The sequence below is a fragment of the Camelina sativa genome, chromosome 17, assembly GCF_030686135.1.
Source record: "Camelina sativa cultivar CO46 ecotype springtype chromosome 17, ASM3068613v1".
Classification (NCBI taxonomy): domain Eukaryota; kingdom Viridiplantae; phylum Streptophyta; class Magnoliopsida; order Brassicales; family Brassicaceae; genus Camelina; species Camelina sativa.
This window is the reverse complement of record NC_141896.1, coordinates 27,024,585-27,043,470: the sequence shown is the minus strand read 5'-3', so window position 1 is coordinate 27,043,470 and position 18,886 is coordinate 27,024,585. Positions and strand designations below refer to the sequence as shown.

General features: G+C 40.1%; 1 protein-coding gene and 1 pseudogene across 1 annotated transcript; both read right to left on the bottom strand.

Moving 5' to 3' along the window:
• Window positions 1–6,731: 6,731 nt before the first annotated feature.
• On the bottom strand, window positions 6,732–7,864 carry LOC147924337 (uncharacterized). The gene is made up of 3 exons (XM_087496725.1): window positions 7,733–7,864; window positions 7,143–7,499; window positions 6,732–6,965 (listed from the first exon to the last, which is right to left on the bottom strand). The coding sequence occupies exons 1-3, from the start codon at window positions 7,862–7,864 to the stop codon at window positions 6,732–6,734; spliced, it is 723 nt and encodes a 240-aa protein (XP_087352851.1).
• Window positions 7,865–10,216: 2,352 nt separating this feature from the next.
• LOC147924336 (uncharacterized) lies at window positions 10,217–15,312 on the bottom strand (annotated as a pseudogene).
• Window positions 15,313–18,886: the final 3,574 nt, after the last annotated feature.

Below are 18,886 nucleotides of genomic sequence, written 5' to 3'. Positions count from 1 at the left end.
GATAGATGATTTTGTGTTCTTGATCGGTTAGGATGTCTTATTTTGATTGTATATGTTTTATAGATTCCCTTCTAGGTTGGTGTTCTTAATGCTGTGAACAAACTGAGAGGGTGAGATTAGATCTAAGGTGTTTTACTACCGAGAGGTGTAGATGAAATGCTTAAATCAACCAATGCTAGAGATTTACTCACTTAGCCTAAGAGATTAGATGAGTAAGGGGTTTATTGATAATAATGAATCGGTTCTAATTGCCTGCTTGGTCCTGTTTCTCCAATGAGAGTTGGGTAGGGGAGTGGTCAAGGTTGATTGTTTCTATCACGAGAGTGTTTTAACAAGATTTTAGAGATTCATTGTCTAGAGAATATTGGCTTGAGGCATGTAAGACATCCGTATTGGTTAGGAACATTTAGGATTCGATTACCCCATCCTTAGAAGCTTTCGTATTTTAATTGCTTGCATTTTATTTCATCACTCGATCTCTTACCCGAACATGTACATGATCACCTGCTTTGAGTAACCCCCTCGAGTTGTTCATACTTCATTTGTTAACTCGATCACCCCACCCGATCCTTTACTCGAATGCTTGCATCGAGTGCTTAGGTCGTGTGGTTCCTTGTTTATATTCTTTTCTTTTATTATTTAGGATTGTTAGACAAAACCCCTTTATTGCTTGGCTTGACTTGCATAGTTCTGATTGCATCCTTCCTGCTAGCATAAACAACCATTTCGATTGATAACCCTTTGTACTACAACTGCATTGGGAATTGATACCCAGGGTGAAAATCCAGTTATCAGAAGGCACTATGGTCATTCATGGTTTTCTTGAAGTATCCGCCATAAAGGAGTTCCTTGTACCATTGTCTTGGGGCAGCACATTGCTAAAAAAGAGTCCAAACCAAGTTTTCCTTGTCAGCGACCTTAAGTCCTTCAGGTTGCTCCATATATATATCCTCTTCTAGATCACCGTGGTGTGCTAGAAATGATGTCTTGACATCGAGTTGTTCAATCTCTAAGTATAGAGCAGCTACTAAACCAAGAACAACTCGGATGGAGAACATTTTTACTACTGCTTCGCTACCTCCGTCAAACCCTCGTAAAAGACCTCCGTCAGAGGAGGTTGCTAGCGCTAGGGGGTTACTTCGTTGGCGCAGCACTTCTGGTTAAGCACTACTAAAGGGCCTCTATGATAGATAATCTTGCTTGGGTGTGATCCACTGAAAAAGAAGAAGATTGAGTTGCGTTCTTGCGGTTTAATGCTTTGATCCATATAAGCCCATTAACAAGCAGTGTTGTAACATCCGCGAACCAGATTCTGTGATTTTTGGAAGGAGTGTCGATCGACACCCTTGTGGCATCGATCGACACCCCTTTGTCTGGGTTCGTCGGGTTTGTTTTAATTCGCAATTTTGGTTTGGTTGGTTTGGTTTAGTTATCTAAACCGAGTATATAAGTGGAGAAGCGACAAATGAAGGGTTTTAGGGTGTGTGGTCGCCGTTTTCAGAGTTAGAGAGAGAGGAGAGAGCCTATTGTGGTTGAAGGAGATTAAAGGAGAAAGATCAGAATCGTTAGGGTTTGGGAGGAAACAGTTTCGGCATATCAAATCGTTCTCAAAGGTAATGAAATTTGGTAGGTTTATTCCCAAGTCTTTCATCGACATTCGCTTTTTTACAGAAGTAGATTTGGATTTAAACTCGATGAGTTATTGGCAGTTTCGTGAGACACGTTTTCTCAGACGCGAGTTGGGACCATCGGAGATTGTAACTGAGATCGTGGTCTCGTGTAGTGCCTGATCGTGCTGAAATTTTGAGGGAAGCTTCGTGACGTCTAGGTGTAGCTTTTCACCGGAGCGATTTGTTAGTTAACGGTTAGTTTTTCTTTTAGGGTTTCGTCTTTGAGACTGTTCTTTCTTGATGTTTCTGAGCAGTTTTGCTATAAGTCGTTTTTGGTTGTGTGGCTTGTTGTAGGGCGTTTCTGGGCTGTTTCAGACATTAGGAGGGTCTCAACTGATTGTGTTGGTTGTTATAATCAGTTGATAAGGTGAGTGCATGACCATGGCTTATCTAAGCCTGAGAATCCTTTGTTGTTCTTTCTTGATTGGTGGTGCTTTGTGGTGTTGTTCTTGCTTGATTGGTTGTGTTAGTGGTGTTGTTCTTGCTTGTGGTGGTTGTGTTATGGTTCTTATAGGTTCCCGAAGGTTTTGGGTGAGGTTGGAACGGATTGGAGATGATTGGAAACGGAGGTTCGTCGATCGGATTCGTTCAGTTCGCGTCTGCGAAGGGAGTGTCGATCGACACCAGTTAGGTGTCGACCGACACCATGTTTGGCCAGTGTCGATCGACACCTCTCTGGTGTCGGTCGACACCAAGTTGCTTGTTTCGTGATTTTTCCTGGTTTGTTGTGTTTGGTTGTCATTTGTTAAGCATTGGAATCTCAGTTGCTTGTGTGTATAGCCCAGTAGATGGAAGGATTGCCTCACTAAGTATTTGTGATAATACTTACGCATCTCAATTGTTGTTTGTGGTGTGCAGGTTTGTGACGTGGAATCATGGCAATGAGGAGGAGGATGATCTAGGGTCTCGTTTGTGTGTTATTGGATTTGTTGGTTATGTTGTTGGAACCTTGGTTAGTATTATGTTAGGTTGCCGGATAGAATGGTTAGGAATGTTATTGTATTGATGATGTTGTTGGTTTTGTATTATTGGTATGTTTCCGCTGTGCTTAATGTTATTGCTGGTTTAATGTTGAGTTGTGGTTTGGGTTGGTTAATTAAGTAGTATGGGATGCTTAATTATACATTGTATTTAATTGTTAAAAAAAAAAAAGGGGGTCGGGTTGTTTCATATCAATTGGTGGCAACTTGTCCTGTGGGAAGGTTGTTAAAGGGTGGGGACCAGGGTTCGAGTAACGCCTGGCGCACCAATAACCTACTGTGGATTTGGATGAATAGTTCCATTTGCCCAGTGAGGGGTTAGGATCGATGCCCTGCAGGGCCAGTTTCGGGCCTATGGGGGCAAGCTAGCGGTGGGCTAGTGGGGTCAACGGGACGGGTTGTCACAAGTGTGCTTTGTTTTTTTAAAGAAGCAAGCTAGAGGAGAGGGGGCTTTTGGGATAATTATGATACTGAGCCCAGCCCAATGGAAATTTCTCCGAGTCCAAAATGGAATTAATGGAGAAAAAAATCCAAGAAAGAAAACAAAAGTGGTTGCGGAGAATGGGACTTATTGTACTAAAAAAATTATTGCTAGTGCTCATTTACTCTATACGCGTCTTAGTGGACTGACAGAGTCAGCTGGGAAGGTTCCGCCTTTCCGGGAAAATTCAAGAGAGCTATCTTCGGTCTTACCTCACCTAAGAAAGGACGGAGCTGTCGAGTAAGGATTGGCTGAAGTCAGTTATGTACCTGGGAATCAGCCAATAAAAAATAGACAAATAAAAGTGTGATCTGAGTAGGCAGAGCTAAATAGTGCACGTAGGGTAAACGAGGACTCTGGTCAACTTTTAGCTGTCGAGTAAGGAGTGACGGGCCTTTGGAAACCCGAGAAAAGTGGGGGAGTACTCTATACAGTGCATTCTATTATTGTATCAGTGAGTGATCGGAATTCAGCCACGTGGGCGAGACTTATTTGATTTTTGAAAAAGTTATTATTTGTACTCCAATAATATTAGTAGAATGATTCCGCGCACTAAAATTTAGTTAAGAGGGTTACATATTAGTGGTTACGTAACTAAAACTTATGAGAAGGAGTTCGAGGCCCACCTATAAATGGCAGCTTCTTGTAGTCTTTATTTGGCATCGACAAAAAAAATGGATCTGGATATGATTGCAGCTAATCTCAAAATCATTGAAGACCAACTTCACGAGCTGGAGGAGGAAAAGCGAGATTATGGGCATGCTCTCGACCGATTTTTGTAGCACCCTCCAACTTTGTACCCGGAGCTTGTAGGCCAGCAAGTGCAAGAGTTACAAAACCACATTCGCTGTCTCGAACAAAGGATTTCTGGTCTCCTAAGGGTGAAGGAAGCGTTAATTGTTAGCGGTGCGAGTCGAGTAGCTCTAGCTTTCAACCGTGACCCCCCGAGAAACTAAAAAAATAAAAGAGTCCGCCAACTTCCTATATTGCTAAAATTTAAAATAAGGAGTCCGTCGACCCAAAGTCTTGTATGCTTGCTCTATGTCTTTGGTTTATGTACTATGTTCTTAGTTTCCTTTTTAATGGTGTGTGGCTGGTCTACGGTTTGTGTAGGCTTCCTATTTTATGTATGCTTGTAATGCTTATGCTTTGTAAAATATTCCTTTTAATATCCGGTCTTCATCTTCCTTAGATTAGATGCTACTTCCTTCGTCTAACGCACTGCCCCACAGATAATCAAAGTCTGTAATAGCGGACGATTCTATCAAACCCTAAAGTAGAAGAAAAGGTAGAAGAAAACCTACGAAACCATAAAGCTTCCCTCCTATTTGGTAACAAACAAAAAGATACCATTGATATCATTGGACACTAAAGGGTAAAACTTTGCTTTGTGCTGTTCACATAGTCGACTGGGAAGTATACCGGAAAATCTCATTAACCTTAGTATGGAATTGTTTTCTTTTTACGAAGCGAGAGGAAAAGAGTCACCGAAAAAGTCTTAACTAAACCCTGAAAGCCTCAATCTTGACTTCCTTCAAGGCCTTCTCATTTGTAGGGTCCGATCTGACTCTCCAGTGTCGCTAAGCAGAATATTCTTTCCATCCGCTAATGGACCTATGCTCGACCATCAACTCTGACATCCATAAGTAGATTAGGAGGCATCGTCTGCTTCAGAAAGAAGGTATAAAGTGTATCTACCTTCAACAACACATCACTACATACCAATATTAGCCCAAACATCTCATTAAGCCACCCACACCGAGATCAACAGTCAATGGAAGAAGGAGATATTTCCGGTTACAACTCAAAACAACATTGTTTCACTATATGAACCAAAATTGGGCCAACACAAGGCTCAGCTCTCCTATGACTACAACACATAATCCCAATGTGAGAATTAATTACGAGTGAGAATGGAGAGAGTGAGTGATAATTCGAGAATGAGAAGATGAGAGATTGAGAGTATAGGGAGAGAATAGAGAGACGGCTAGATGAGAATAGGAGAAGGAGTGTTTCTCATTCCTTAACGAATATTAACCTAGGTTACATTCTATTTATATGCATACAAGAGGATCAAATAAGGAAAGTCCTAATACTATACAAAACAATAAACGACATATACTAAGGGTTGGTCGTATGTGTTCATCTCAATACTATCCCTCAAGCTTAACCGTGTGAGAGACAGTTGAGCTTGGAACAATGAACAATGAACACCCACCTAATTAAAAACCTTAGTGTATAAAACCTATTTGGGACAAAAACACATTTAAGGGAAAAAGAATATGGGGTCAGTAGCTCACAGTCGTTAGGTCCATGAGCCCGAGTTTGTAGTGTATGTACTCACAAACCTTTGAACTTGCTGCTTTGGTGAAGATGTCTGCCAATTGTTCAGAACTCTTGGTGTGGCATGGTAGAATCACTCCAAGTTTAACTTGTTCCCTGACTTTGTGACAATCCACTTCTATGTGTTTGGTCCTTTCATGAAAGACTGAGTTGGTTGCAATGTGAATGGCAGCTTCATTATCGCAGTGCATTGTGATCGGTCTTGGAATGTTGATGCCGAGGTCCTTAAAGAGAGCTTTGAGCCACATTAGTTCGGTTGTGAGCTTCCTCATTGCCCTGTATTCTGATTCATCACTTGAGAGAGAGACCACCTTTTGCTTTTTACTCTTCCAAGTAACAAGGTTTCCTCCCACAAATGTACAGTAACCGGTTGTTAAGCGTCTATCTCCACGATCTCCAGCATAGTCTGCATCACAGTATCCTACAAGCTCCGTATTCTTGTTACATCCCATCCAAATGCCTTGACCAGGAGCTCCTTTGAGATACTTGAGTATGCGGCTCACCATCTCCCAATGATGTACTGTTGGCTTTTGCATATGTTGGCTTACCTGGTTCACAGCAAAACATATATCAGGTCGAGTTATGGTGAGATAAATGAGCTTACCTACCAACCGTCGATACTGTTTTACATCTTCGAACAGAGCTTCATTGGACTCCCCCTTACGGTTTGACTTGTAGTTTTCTTCGAGTGGTGTTTCAACAGGTCTTGCTCCAAGCTTCCCTACAGCTTTCAAAAGATCAAGTGTGTACTTTCTTTGTGATAAGAAGAGTCCTTCTTCCGAACGACATACTTCTATCCCAAGAAAGTACTTTAGCTCTCCAAGATCTTTAATATCAAATACAGATTTAAGGTACTGTTTTGTATCTTGAATGCATACCTTGTCATTCCCAGAGATGATAATATCATCAACATATATGAGAATGACAATAATACCTCTTTGGCTTGGATATGTGAACAATGTGTGATCAGCTTCTGATCTTCTAAAGCCTTTATCAAGGAGTGTTGAGCTTAGTTTGTGATACCAAGCCCTTGGTGATTGTTTTGGACCGTAGATAGCTTTCCTGAGCTTGAACACCTTTCCAGGTCCGATAGTGTCTTCAAGTCCCTGTGGTGGTCTCATGTACACCTCCTCATCCATGAGTTCTCCTTATAGAAATGCATTCTTCACATCCATCTGCCACAAATCCCAAGAGAGATTAACAGCTAGTGAAAGAACTACTCTTACCGTGTGGAGTTTGGCAACTGGTGCAAATGTCTCAAGGTAGTCTTCTCCATAGGTTTGGGTGAAATCCTCTAGCTACAAGCCTGGCTTTATATCTTTCTATCCCCCCATCACTCTTGTACTTGATAGTAAATATCCACCGAGATGTCACGGCTTTCTTCCCCTTTGGAAATTCAGCTTCATCCCATGTATGATTCTTTACCATAGCATTAGTTTCATCTCCTACAGCATGCTTCCAAACTTTGTGTTCTTTAGCTTCCTCATAACTCTGTGGGATCCAATGTTGGTCTATTTAAGTAAGAAAGACTTGATGTTCGATAGGAAGGTGTGCAAGAGTGCAGACTGCTTGTATAGGGTGAGCCACGGCCTTACTATTATAGTAGACGCGAGTAGTTTTCTTGAGACGCTCACTTATACGGAGGGGTATAATATTAGTCTCCACAACCTGATGTTGATCCTCTTCTATTTCAGCTTCTTCTCCTTTGGAGGTAAGATCATCAGCTGATGTAGAGTCCTGACTCTTGTCAGTACCAAGAGAGTTGAGAGTTTCCTCATGATTATCAATGTCATCCTCAGCTTGATGTTGTTGAACAGGTTCTACTGGTGTAATGTTCGCGTCTTCATTTGTCGAGTCCGGATGCTGCAGCTCAATCGGTTCCTTGTTAGATCCAATTGGTGGTGTGTTGACCGAAGGTGATAGTGAAGGTTGATTATTTGTAACTCCAAGCCTCTCTAGCAGAATTTGAAGATTGTTGGCTTTGTCAGATTGAGAGCAGGAGAGATCTTTCAAGACTTCCCAATTCTTTTCATCATAGAACCCCTTGATTCTAAGAATTTTACATCCCTTGACACCAAGACTCTTCTAGCTTCTGGTTCATAGCATTTATATCCCTTCTGTATGGTTGAATATCCAATGAACATGCTCTTGACACTCTTAGCATCGAGTTTATCACGTTGTTCACCTGGTTTTAAAACATAACATATGCAGCCAAACACACGTAAGTGATTAATAGATGGTTTAATTTTGTTAAGTACTTCAGATGGAGAGATATCACCCAGTATTTTTGTTGGAGTTCGATTGATTAGATAGCAAGCTGTAACAACTGCATCTCCCCAGAACTTCTTTGGTACATTTGTGTGAAACATCATGGACCGGGCAACCTCCATAAGATGGTTATTCTTCCTTTCAGCTACACCATTTTGTTGTGGTGTGTAAGGACAACTTGTTTGGTGTACAATCCCATGTTTGGCTAGATGTTGTTTAAACATATGACTTGTGTACTCCCCACCATTATCTGATCTCAAAATCTTTATCTTGGCATTAAATTGGTTAGTCACATAATTCTGAAAGTTTAGAAAAACCTCAAGAACTCTATCCTTAGAAGGAAACAAGGTTAAGCAAGTATATTTTGATTTTTCATCAATGAAAGTAACAAAATATTTCTGATTTTCACGAGACAAGCATGGAGATGTCCACACATCAGAATGAATTAAATCAATACAATGCTCATACATAGTAGAAGAGTTGGGAAAAACTGTTTTTCAATGTTTACCAAGAATGCAATCTTCACATTCATTACTTTTAAAAGAAAAACTAGGTAGAGCTAGTTGCAATGCAGGAAAATGTGGATGACCAAGTCTAGGATGCCAAATTGAACCATTTGTCTCATCGATTATTGACTTAAAACAAGAAGATAAAGCAGTAGTGAGATTCGAATCCTCAAGCACTTAAAGATCATCTTTAGTGCTTCCTTTGCCAAGAACTCTACTTGTGTCAATATCCTGAAAATACACATCATTAGGACCAAAGATTGCATAACAGTTAAGATCATTAGTCACCTTCTTAACAGATAACAAATTTGATGTGAAACTAGGCATATAAAACGCTTTAGTTGTTCTATAAAACAAGTTTAAATTTCCAACACCCTTAATTGGTATCTTATCTCCATTTGCTATAATCACATTCCCTAAAGTTGGTTTGATATCACTAATTAGTTTAGAGTCACTAATCATATGGTGAGAAGCTCCAGAATCTACAATAAGAGGTTTTATAGCATTAAGGGTGAGATAAGCGTTACCAGAAGACTCTTTTAGAGCCTTTATGAGAGCATCAAGGTCGGACCTCCTCACCAGCTCCGAGGCGGCTAGTGCTGCTCCATTACCTTCAGTGGTGTGAGTTGTCACCTGAGCTTGACCTTCACCATACACACACACTTGGTTTGCTTTCGGATTGACACTTCTTGGTCGGAGGTGAGGATGAAGGTTCCAACATTTATCCTTGTAATGACCCGGCTTCTTACAATGGTCGCATATGACACGATACTTCCCATCACTTTTGTAATACCCCTTGTTTGCTACAGCGACCTCCCCTTTGTTAGCAGTAATAAGGTCTCCTTTAGCTCCAAACAGACCAATTGAGCCATGCTCCTTTTGAATTTGGTTGCACACATCATTGAGACTTGGTAGTTTATCTGACCGGAGGATATGCTTGATGAGATCATTGCATGATGAGTTTAATGTCAAGAGAAGACCAAACACTTTGTCTTGCTCAAGACGTTCGTTTAGGACTGCTGGATCCACCGAGTTTGGCCTTAACATCTCTAACTCTATCCAAAGAGATCTGAACTTCCCAAAATGTTTGGTGAACTCCAGCTCTTCTTGATTAAGATTGTTGGTGGCTTTCTTTACCTCAAACACACGGCTGAGATTTGAGACATTTCCAAATACATTTTTCAATGTATCCCAAAGATCCTTAGCCGTCTTGCAGTAAGAGTATGACTCAAGGATCGGAGCATCCAAGGAGTATTGGATGAAAGCCAATACACTTTGATTCTCTTAGAACAATTTATCACCATCACAAGCAACGATCTCCTTTCCTTCTTCTGTGGTCGTGATCTCCTTTGTAGCTTCATTCTTCTCAACGTGCTTCCAAAGCCCACGACCACACAACGCTGTCTTTGTAGTCCTTGCCCAAAGCAGGTAGTTTCCACCCTTGAGTGTGACTGGAATGATTAGGGTTTTGTTTAGATCCATGAGAGAGTTTTGAACTGACTTTGTTTGCGGAATAAACAGACTGAGATTTTAAAGAATAAGAACGTTACTGCTCTGATACCATGTGAGAATTAATCACGATTGAGAATGAAGAGAGTGAGTGAGAATTCGAGAATGAGAAGATGAGAGATTGAGAGTATAGAGAGAGAATAGAGAGACGGCTAGATGAGAATAGGAGAAGGAGTGTTTCTCATTCCTTAACGAATATTCACCTAGGTTACATTCTATTTATATGCATACAAGAGGATCAAATATGGAAAGTCCTAATACTATACAAAACAATATAAACGACATATACTAAGGGTTGGTGGTATGTGTTCATCTCAATACCCAAGACGAGTTTTGTCTACAAACCGAAGCCCAAAGTCTCCTCTGTCTTATTTATCACTTAAAACAAAACCAGAGCTGAAGCCATGAACGTACAACGATGTCATTCTCTGCCACAATACAGTGGCTCAAATCCCACTTCTAACCGTTACCAAACGCTTCAAGCTTTAGAGATCTGATAAGATGAAGACACGTAGCATTAGAGAAGGCTTCACCTCAAATTTTGTATTAAAAACAAGGAAACAATTATTAAGAGATGTTAAGCCGAAATGAAAGAAGATATACATAATATTTCCTCATTGAGCATTCTTCAAAGAGAGTGCAATGAGTTTCTGGTGAGACTTTCCGTTTCATAGTTCCTGAATAAACAAAGTTTTCTGAAACTTGGTTTATATTGTGTGGAAGATGATGATGAATGAGATATGATGTGATGATGGTGAACAGGTGGAATGTAAGGAGTTTCAATTACCCTTATGTTGTTGTAGTATAAGAGATGTCAATCCTAAATGAGTGTTATGCAAGCAACCAGGATGTGAATATGTGTTTAAGTTAAGCCAAATATGTAGGATGTTTGTCACTAACAACCTAATGATGAATGTAAAATGCAAAATGTAGAAGCTAATAAAACTAGATGCAAAATGTAAAAAGAACAGGATGATCTAAGCAACAATGCAATGAAACAGAAATAGAAACTATAGTAATGCAAGACAAGTAATGAACTAATGCAAGGCACGTAAAGAACAGAATTGAACAGAAAACTAAATGAATGCAACAGAAATGAAACTACAATGAAACAGGAAATGAGACAGGACAAACACAAAGCATAAACAAGAATTTTGGGGATGAGCTCGAGCAAGCACTCGATCGAGTGTGCAATCGAGTACAGGGTCGAGTCGGACAAATGCGAGAAACAGAGCAATGCAAACAAAAAAGAGCAAGACAAAAGTAAATCAAACAACATGCAAATAACAGGGTTTAAACTAAGAAATCAATAGACAAGGAAGGTCTTGAGGAGGGATTCATGGGCTGGACTATGGATTATGGTCATTTAACTTGGTCAACAAACCTCAAACAACTTGAGCTAATCTCTAGACAATGATCTCCTAGAACATGTTAATCCACTCTCATGGCATAAACAATCAAGCTCATATATTCCTAGACTAGTTCTCACATAGAAAAGAACTTATACAAGCAAGCATTAAGCAACAGATCATTTATGTCAAGAATCAAACAAGACATCTAATCTCTTAGTATGCCTAATGATAATCTCTAGATCTAGCCTTATCTAGCAACCTAGACATTGGTGTGATGCTAAGAATCTTAAAATCAAACCATACCCTCTCGGTTATAGGATCAGCATAGAGTATATCTAGCCTAGAAGAGATCTATAACAAACAAGCTTGACCTAGCTAAACAAACCACAATCATAATCCAGCCTAACCCATCCTCAAGATCCTAAGCAAACTACTCACAAATGCTAAACACGATGAACAAACTTATAAACCAAGAAAATAATGAAACTTGCATCATTAGAAAGATAAAGCAGAGATCTACAATATTGAAGAAGGAATCAAACTCGAATTCTTAATACTTTGAGAGTTATTGAACAAACAAGTATGAAGAAATCTCTTGTTTTCTCCTTCAAAAGTAGAACAAAATCTAAGAAATGTAAAAAGCAAAAAGCATAAATTCCCAAAAGGATAAAAACTAGGTTTATAGATTTTCTCCAAGGTGGCTCTCTTGGTGGCTGAAGGGTACAAGGCCCTTTATAGAAAAAGTAGTGGAAGCCCTAAAAATGCTAAAAGACAAAATAGCTAGGTGGCTCGGCCAACTCGACCTAGTGCTCGGTCGAGTGACCGGTTGAGTTGGCTCTTCTTCTACTCCTTTCACTCGACCTAGTGCTCGGTCGAGTCCTTCTCCGCACACGGTCGAGTGTCGGGTCGAGTGGGTAGTCGAGTGGAACTTCGGACCTTGGTTCTTCAGCTCTAACTCCCTTGCTTTCTTCTCTTGATAGCTTCACTCCTTTTCAGCATTGCTTCCATGCTCCTTAGGCTCCATATTCACCTGTTTATGCAGGAAAATATGCAAATGCAATGCAACTACACCCTAATGCATGAACAGTCCTAAAAGCTATGCAATAATCGCTAAACTAGACAGCAAATGGTGCAAAAGAGGTGAAAATACTAAGGGAAAACAGGGTAAAATATAAGAACATCAACACCCCCAAACTTAGTCTTTGCTTGCCCTCAAGCAAGTAAACAAGATATAAGAAGGTAGGTGAGGTTTGAAAGTGGGATCTCAGCTCCTAAAGCTTGCCAATAAACTAGCTAGAATCAATGTCCAAGTTACTAGTACTATGATGCAAGTTGAATGAGCTGTACTTAAAGATTTTAGACAACTATCACAACCTTTACAGATTTGAGCCTTATATGTCCACATGCATTCAAATCAACCATTTCCTTTTAACATTCATTAATCAAGAACATGAATCAATCTTATGCAATGCTTAAACTCATTTGGATTGGTAATAAAGGTTTAGGGACAATGATGATTTCTTTTTAGAGTGGGGCTTATCAATATTAAGGTTCTCTCATAAAAAATGGATTGAGCTTTAGAAGAATGCTAAAGGTAAGAACACTTAGACACATACAAGAACAAAACCTTGTCTACCCAAAGGCACCCAAAGTGTTTATCCTACCATTCTAATCCCAAATTGTCCTAGTTCTACCCTTTATCTTCTTCACCTCTCTTTCACCCTTTTCTCTTTTGATTTTTAAAGTCTTAGGAGAGGTTTCTTATTTGATTTTTCTAGTGGAATGGGGGATTCTTACTTAGTTGCTATGGTTCTCTTTTCTTCTTATTCTTAAGACATAGAAGCATTTTGCTAGACTCTTCTTTTATTTCTTTTCTTTTCTTTAACTAGAACCATCTTCAACAATCTTATACTTCCCATTCTTTCACTAGACTTTGATTTTACTTAAACACATTCCCCTCCTAAAGACTCTAACCTTTTCTTTCTCTTTTTCCTTTTTTCTTTTCAAAACAACCAAGTTCCAAACCCAACAAGTAAACCACCTAGTCCTATCTAGTTTGAAAAATGCAAACTAGAACTACACAAGGTCTTACTCCTCAACAATGGCGAAACAGAACTAGAAATCGAGAAAGAAGAGATTGGCATCACCACCAGTTTCACCTGAGCATACTCTGCTCTGGAAGTAACATTACCTAGTGGATACAGGTTTTCTACATCTTAGATCCTCCCCAGCACACTCTAATGATTTGTGTTGCCGATCGCAGCTTCGTTGTCTCAAATTCACCAGATAATGTTTCTAGCCCTTACTATCTTCAGTGATCATCCGGGTCTGGCTCAACTATTAATGGATCTTACTATGCTGGACTTTGTATATGTTGACTGAAGCGCTCTTTTATTGATGGTAGTCTGCCTTGTCCTAGCCTAGATGATCTTATTACAAGTTATAAGATCTGGGTAAGGTGTAAGAGTATGGCGAAATCGTGGATTATGAATACTAGAGATATCTTGATCTCATCTATGCAAGATATGACAGCGGAAGAAATTAAGGAAACAAGGTTCTAGCTCTCAAGTTCCAGTCTGAGCTACTCAATGGTCCAAAATGAAAAGAAAGATTTTTAGCTTTAACCAAAGAATAGACGAAAAGAGGTCCGAAGTTGCTTTAGCAACGAGACTAATACCTCCGTCAAACTTACGTCAGGGAGGAAGCAGCAAATCACTTGAGGGAGATCCTTCTTCAGCCACTAGGTCAGGTGCAGAAGTCTAAGTGGAGTACCGGCAATTCGTTTTCAAACGTAGGAAAGGTGTTGTCTAGCACACAACTTTTCTATTTACCTTTATCCCTAACAGCAAAAGAAGGTAAACAAAAAATCACACACCTATGCTTTGCTTGCATTAATTCTAGGAATTGCTGGGGTGGCATGACAAGAGTAATCTATGCCCTCGCTCTACTAATTATGTTCAAATTCCTAAGCTAGCAGAATTCTATCCTGAAAATTGCTTCACGAGGAAGTAAAGTTCGTTCCGTTCCTGCTTTTTCTTCGAGTTGAAGGAGCCTTTGGTTTCACCGTTTTATGCTTTGAACCTGGACTTGCTTTCTTTCTTTAGCACAAGCGCACACTCCCAGCGAAGTAGCCCCTGCAGCCTCCCGCAGCCCGTAGCCTCCCACAGCCTCCTTTGACGGAGGTTTGATGGAGGTGGTGAAGCAACACTAGCTAAGCAACCTACTTTGACGTAGGTCTTTGACGAGGGGCTTTGACGCGGGTTTGAGAGAGGTGACGAAGTAACCCCTTGAGGGTGTGGGCTTGAGTAAAGCAGCAAATTTGTTTCACTAGCAAAGCAATTGTTCGAATGAAGTGTCTCATCTTTATCACAGATGCTACGAATCCAGAGACTTCCTCTGCATCATCATCCTCGTCTGTTTCACTCTCGCTACAAGCAAACCAATAAGGGAGTATTCACACATTCAGGTTTTGTGTGCCCCTAGCGAAGCAACCTTTGCATTAAAAACATTTGAAGTCTCTTCTTTGGGCAGTTCTCAGCTTTGCCATATCCCTACACTATTGTTCTTCCTTCTTTGACACACGATCAAGATTTGTTGTTGTGTTCTGTGTAAAAGGGTTTTTCCTACTTTGTCCATTCTTCTTTACTACTTTGCCAAAGTTTCTAGCATGCAGTGTGCTGCCGATTGAATCTTCAATATCTCTCTTGTTGTCTTAGTGTGTGCTGCAGCAATGCTTTTTCTCGGACTTCTCAGTCTCCATTTCATACGCTTGTAGGTGACGTACAACAAAATCAACGCAAGGGTATTTGTGTCATTCATGGCTTGCGAAGGGCTTCTTCGTCGGGAGTGTGCTACAGAACAGAAGCTTTTTGACTTTTGTCTTTGTCTTTCATTTTGAGCAGCATTGGCAAAGCACATATGAATTGTCCAATGGTCTCTCTTTCCTCCGTGAAGCCAACAGCACATCAATAGGAGATCACTTTACACTTGTCAACCCTTCTGTAGGATATCCCAAGCATCTTTGGCTGATTCACCCTTGAATTTGTCACTTGCGATTGCTGACAGTGCTTTGCTGTTATACTTTCTACTTTTTCTTCTCAGCGTCTGTCCATTTATCACAATCCTTTTCATGCCCTGCTGCTTCTACTCCTTTCACCATTTCTCCACAAGATAACATGCGTCTTCATAAATCCCTCGGTGCATCTTCACCTTCTTTTATAGTTCCCTTTCTCAGATTGGTCGATGCACAACAATCAATTCCTTTTTTCCGCAGTGTTCTGATCCTCGCCTTTTGTAAGTAGTCTTGGTATTTGGTCGGTAAGTAAAGGTACGGAAAGAGTGGACAACAAATCAAAATCTCGGAACGTGATACGTAAATGGGAGAAAAATATGGATGAAACCCCTTATCTATTTTTCCTTGGGCAAAAAAAGTTTATGAAGCCATCCTCGCCTCGGGGATAAGAGATCTTTCGATTCTGGAGAGTAAGCTTCAAGCTCAAGATCTCATTTGTGATATTCTTTTTCGTGAACCTAATCTCAAGTGAACATTTCTTATTGAATTCTCAATTTTCGTATAAAATTACCTGCCTTTCATTTCATTAAAGAGAAAACCTCCCCCCATTTGAACGAACTCTCTGCCCTTCCCCGTTATGACTTGAGAGTATCTCTCCTGCTTGCACTTGGCCTTGGCTGCTTAGAGACATCCCTTTAGTTCATCTTAGAGAATGGAATTTGAAATTTTATTTTCGTCTTCTTGTAGGTCAGTCATCTGTTCAATCAGGAATTCCATCTCTTCTTTGCTTTCTAGTACCGGTTTGAGTTCCTTTGTTCAAATAAATGTCTACCCATGTCAGGCTGTACCTGAGATTCAAAACAAACAAGAACGAAAGTAAACAAGTCAGATTCCGAACCAATATAAACAAAAGAACTTGATCTAGCAAGTGCTGAAATCCTAAACGTAGCAAAATAAACACAACCAAATGGCAACGGCGCCAAATTGATAAACAGGTTTTCACCAGGGTATCATTTCCCTATGCAGTTGTAGTACAAAGGGTTATCAATCCAAATGGTTGTTTATGCTAGCAGGAAGGATGCTATCATAAAAATGCAAGTCAAGCCAAGCAATTAAGGGTTTTGATCTAACAGTCCTAAAATAATTAAAAGAAAATAATGTAAACAAGAAACCACACGACCTAAGCACTCGATGCAAGCATTCAAGTACAGGATCGGGTGGGATGATCGAGTATGCAAAGATGGTATGAACAGCTCGAGGGGTTACTCGATGCAGATTATTGTGTACCTGATCGGGTAAGGGATCGAGTATTGAATGGAAATGCAAGTAATTAAAATACGGAAGCTTCAAAGGATGGGGTAATCGAATCCTAAGTGTTCCTAACCAATACAGATGTTTTACATGCCTCAGGCAAATATTTTCTAGACAAGGAATCTCTATAATCTTGTTAAAACACTCTCGTGATAGAAACAATCACCCTTAAATCACTTCCCTACCCAACTCTCGTTGGAGAAGCATGACCAAGCAGGCATTAAGATCCGATTCATTATTGTCAGTAAACCCCTTACTCATCTAATCTCTTAGGCTAAGTGAGTAAACCTCTAGCATTGGTAGATTCAAGCATCTCATCTACACCTCTCGGTGGTAAAACACCTTAGATCTAATCTCACCCTCTCGGTTTGTTGACAGCATTAAGAACACCAATCTAGAAGGAAATCTATTAAACATATACAATCAACTAAGACATCCTAACTGATCAAGAACGTGAAATCATCTATCCCATACCTAGAAACTTTACTACACTACTCGGACATAATAACAAGAAACATAACAACAAGTATGAACGAAAATTGCATTATAATAAACAATAGAGTAGAGTAGAAAGAATACAAGATAGAAATCTAAAACAAAAGGGAAAAGTGTTTGAGTCGCTCAGTTCTCTCACAGAAGACCTCGCTCTCTGATTTGAGGTCTGCAGCGTGCTCGTTTGCGAGGAAGGAGAGGAGGGCTTCCAAGACCTGCCCGATGGTCTACTCAATGGGGTAAACGAGGATGAAGTCGGGTTACTCCTCGGGTAGATCTTTGGGTTGTTCTTCCGGCTCTTGGATTCTCCTCGATCGTGTTGGGGTTTGGACTTGTTCTTCCAGCTTGTTGGCTCCTTCGGGTACATGCTCGGGTTTGTCCTTGTTTTTCCCCATTTGAGGCTCTTTAGCACATGTTTTCATCCAAAACATGCAAATGCAAAAATGCAACACCCTAAATGGCCTAAAAGTGAATTCCTACAATAAATGACCTAAACTGCTAAGTTAAGGGTATGAACAATGCAAAATATGGACAAAAAAGGATGCTAAAAACATGTAAATTAGAGAGTTATCAACATATCACTCTTCTAAGCAGTCTTCTGATTATATACTTTTCTATCAATCGATAAGCCCGGGTGGGGCATTCTATCAAGTTCCGATCCTTCACTTGCTGATATCAATTGGAATCACATTGGTGTTGATGTTAAGACAGACTGACCGCAAGATCTTGATATCTACGTTAGATGATCTCCCAATAGTCAGATAAGATCTTAGACACCAGACACCTGCTTTGCAGGATCGCCTAAAAGGACCTGATCCGCTCTTGGCAAAGCTACTATGGGCAGTGTTTTATTGATCCGATTTCTAATTGGAATTGGAATCTTCTTCGATTACATTGACATCTGATTTTCTTCTCTTACAATATTTTTTATATAAAGAAAGAAGAGTACAGACAAAGGTAACAAAGAGTCAAGTCTTACTTATTATTTAAGCTGGAATGGTATTTTTCTTTTCTTTCGATATTCCCCTGTTTACTCTTTGGGAACTTTTTGTTGTTTAGCTTTCATTCTTTCTTTACTGCTTTGTCAGAATCCCAAATTTAACAAATTAGTAAATTTTTTTACTCTATGTGCTGTTTTTTTTGTCTGTAATCGTTGCACCCAGAATGGTACATGGTTTAGTTTAGTGAAGAGGAATCTGTACATCACTCACTGGGAACGTCATGGCTTGCTGTCTCTTTTTGTTTCGTTACCGGAGGGTTTGTTTGTGTAAGGCGTGTCTAGCCCTATCGAACGAAGGAAGTGAGCTGGTTAATCGCAGCTTACTTCTGGAGTGATCCCTTTGCAGGTGTAGCGTAAATAGGGGCTATCGTTGCGTTTCAAAATCTCTTTGCTTACCACTTGACTATATTCTGTGGTTGGGGTTTCATTCCCTATGTCTTCAAGCCTTTCTGGGAATGTGGAGGAACCCTTTTGTATCAATTGTTAGAGAGCCAAGGAAAGGAAGTTTGTTAGGTAGATAGGGAGGGGCAAAGTAAAGGGAAAGGGGCGCTCAAACCGGAAACGCTACGTCTCGCCGAGATTACCTCGGAAATCAACTAGGATTGATTGGTTACTTAAACCCAAAAGAGACACTCTTACACAGCCGCCTCTAACTCGCACTCTTTACAAAGATCTTGTCTTTCCCTCTTATACAAGTCGAATCTCTTTCTCTCTCTCTTTGCTCCAAGCCAACTGGTAATTGGCCACATCCTCTTGTCAGCGATGCTCTTAATTTCCGAGTTGTTTGCTAGGCTGGTTGATCAAGGATTTGTGCTCTCTGAGCTAGAAGTTTTATTTCTTGGCTTTGTGGGCCCTTATAAACCAGCTTTAGTAGCTCGATATCGTACTTTGGATGTTGTTCTTTCCTTTCAATCAACCAATCTTGTTCTAATTCCTTCCTTTCTCACCACCCTTTTAGATAA

Excerpts from the sequence above, each read along its gene's own strand:
- LOC147924337 (XM_087496725.1), bottom strand. The coding sequence starts at position 7,864 with ATGGAGGTTGCCCGGTCCATGATGTTTCACACAAATGTACCAAAGAAG. Across the intron at positions 7,500-7,732 it reads GTGATATCTCTCCATCTGAA|AATTGGGAAGTCTTGAAAGA; the intron begins GTACTTAACAAA and ends TATGATGAAAAG. Across the intron at positions 6,966-7,142 it reads TAGAAGAGGATCAACATCAG|AGTTATGAGGAAGCTAAAGA; the intron begins GTTGTGGAGACT and ends TGGATCCCACAG.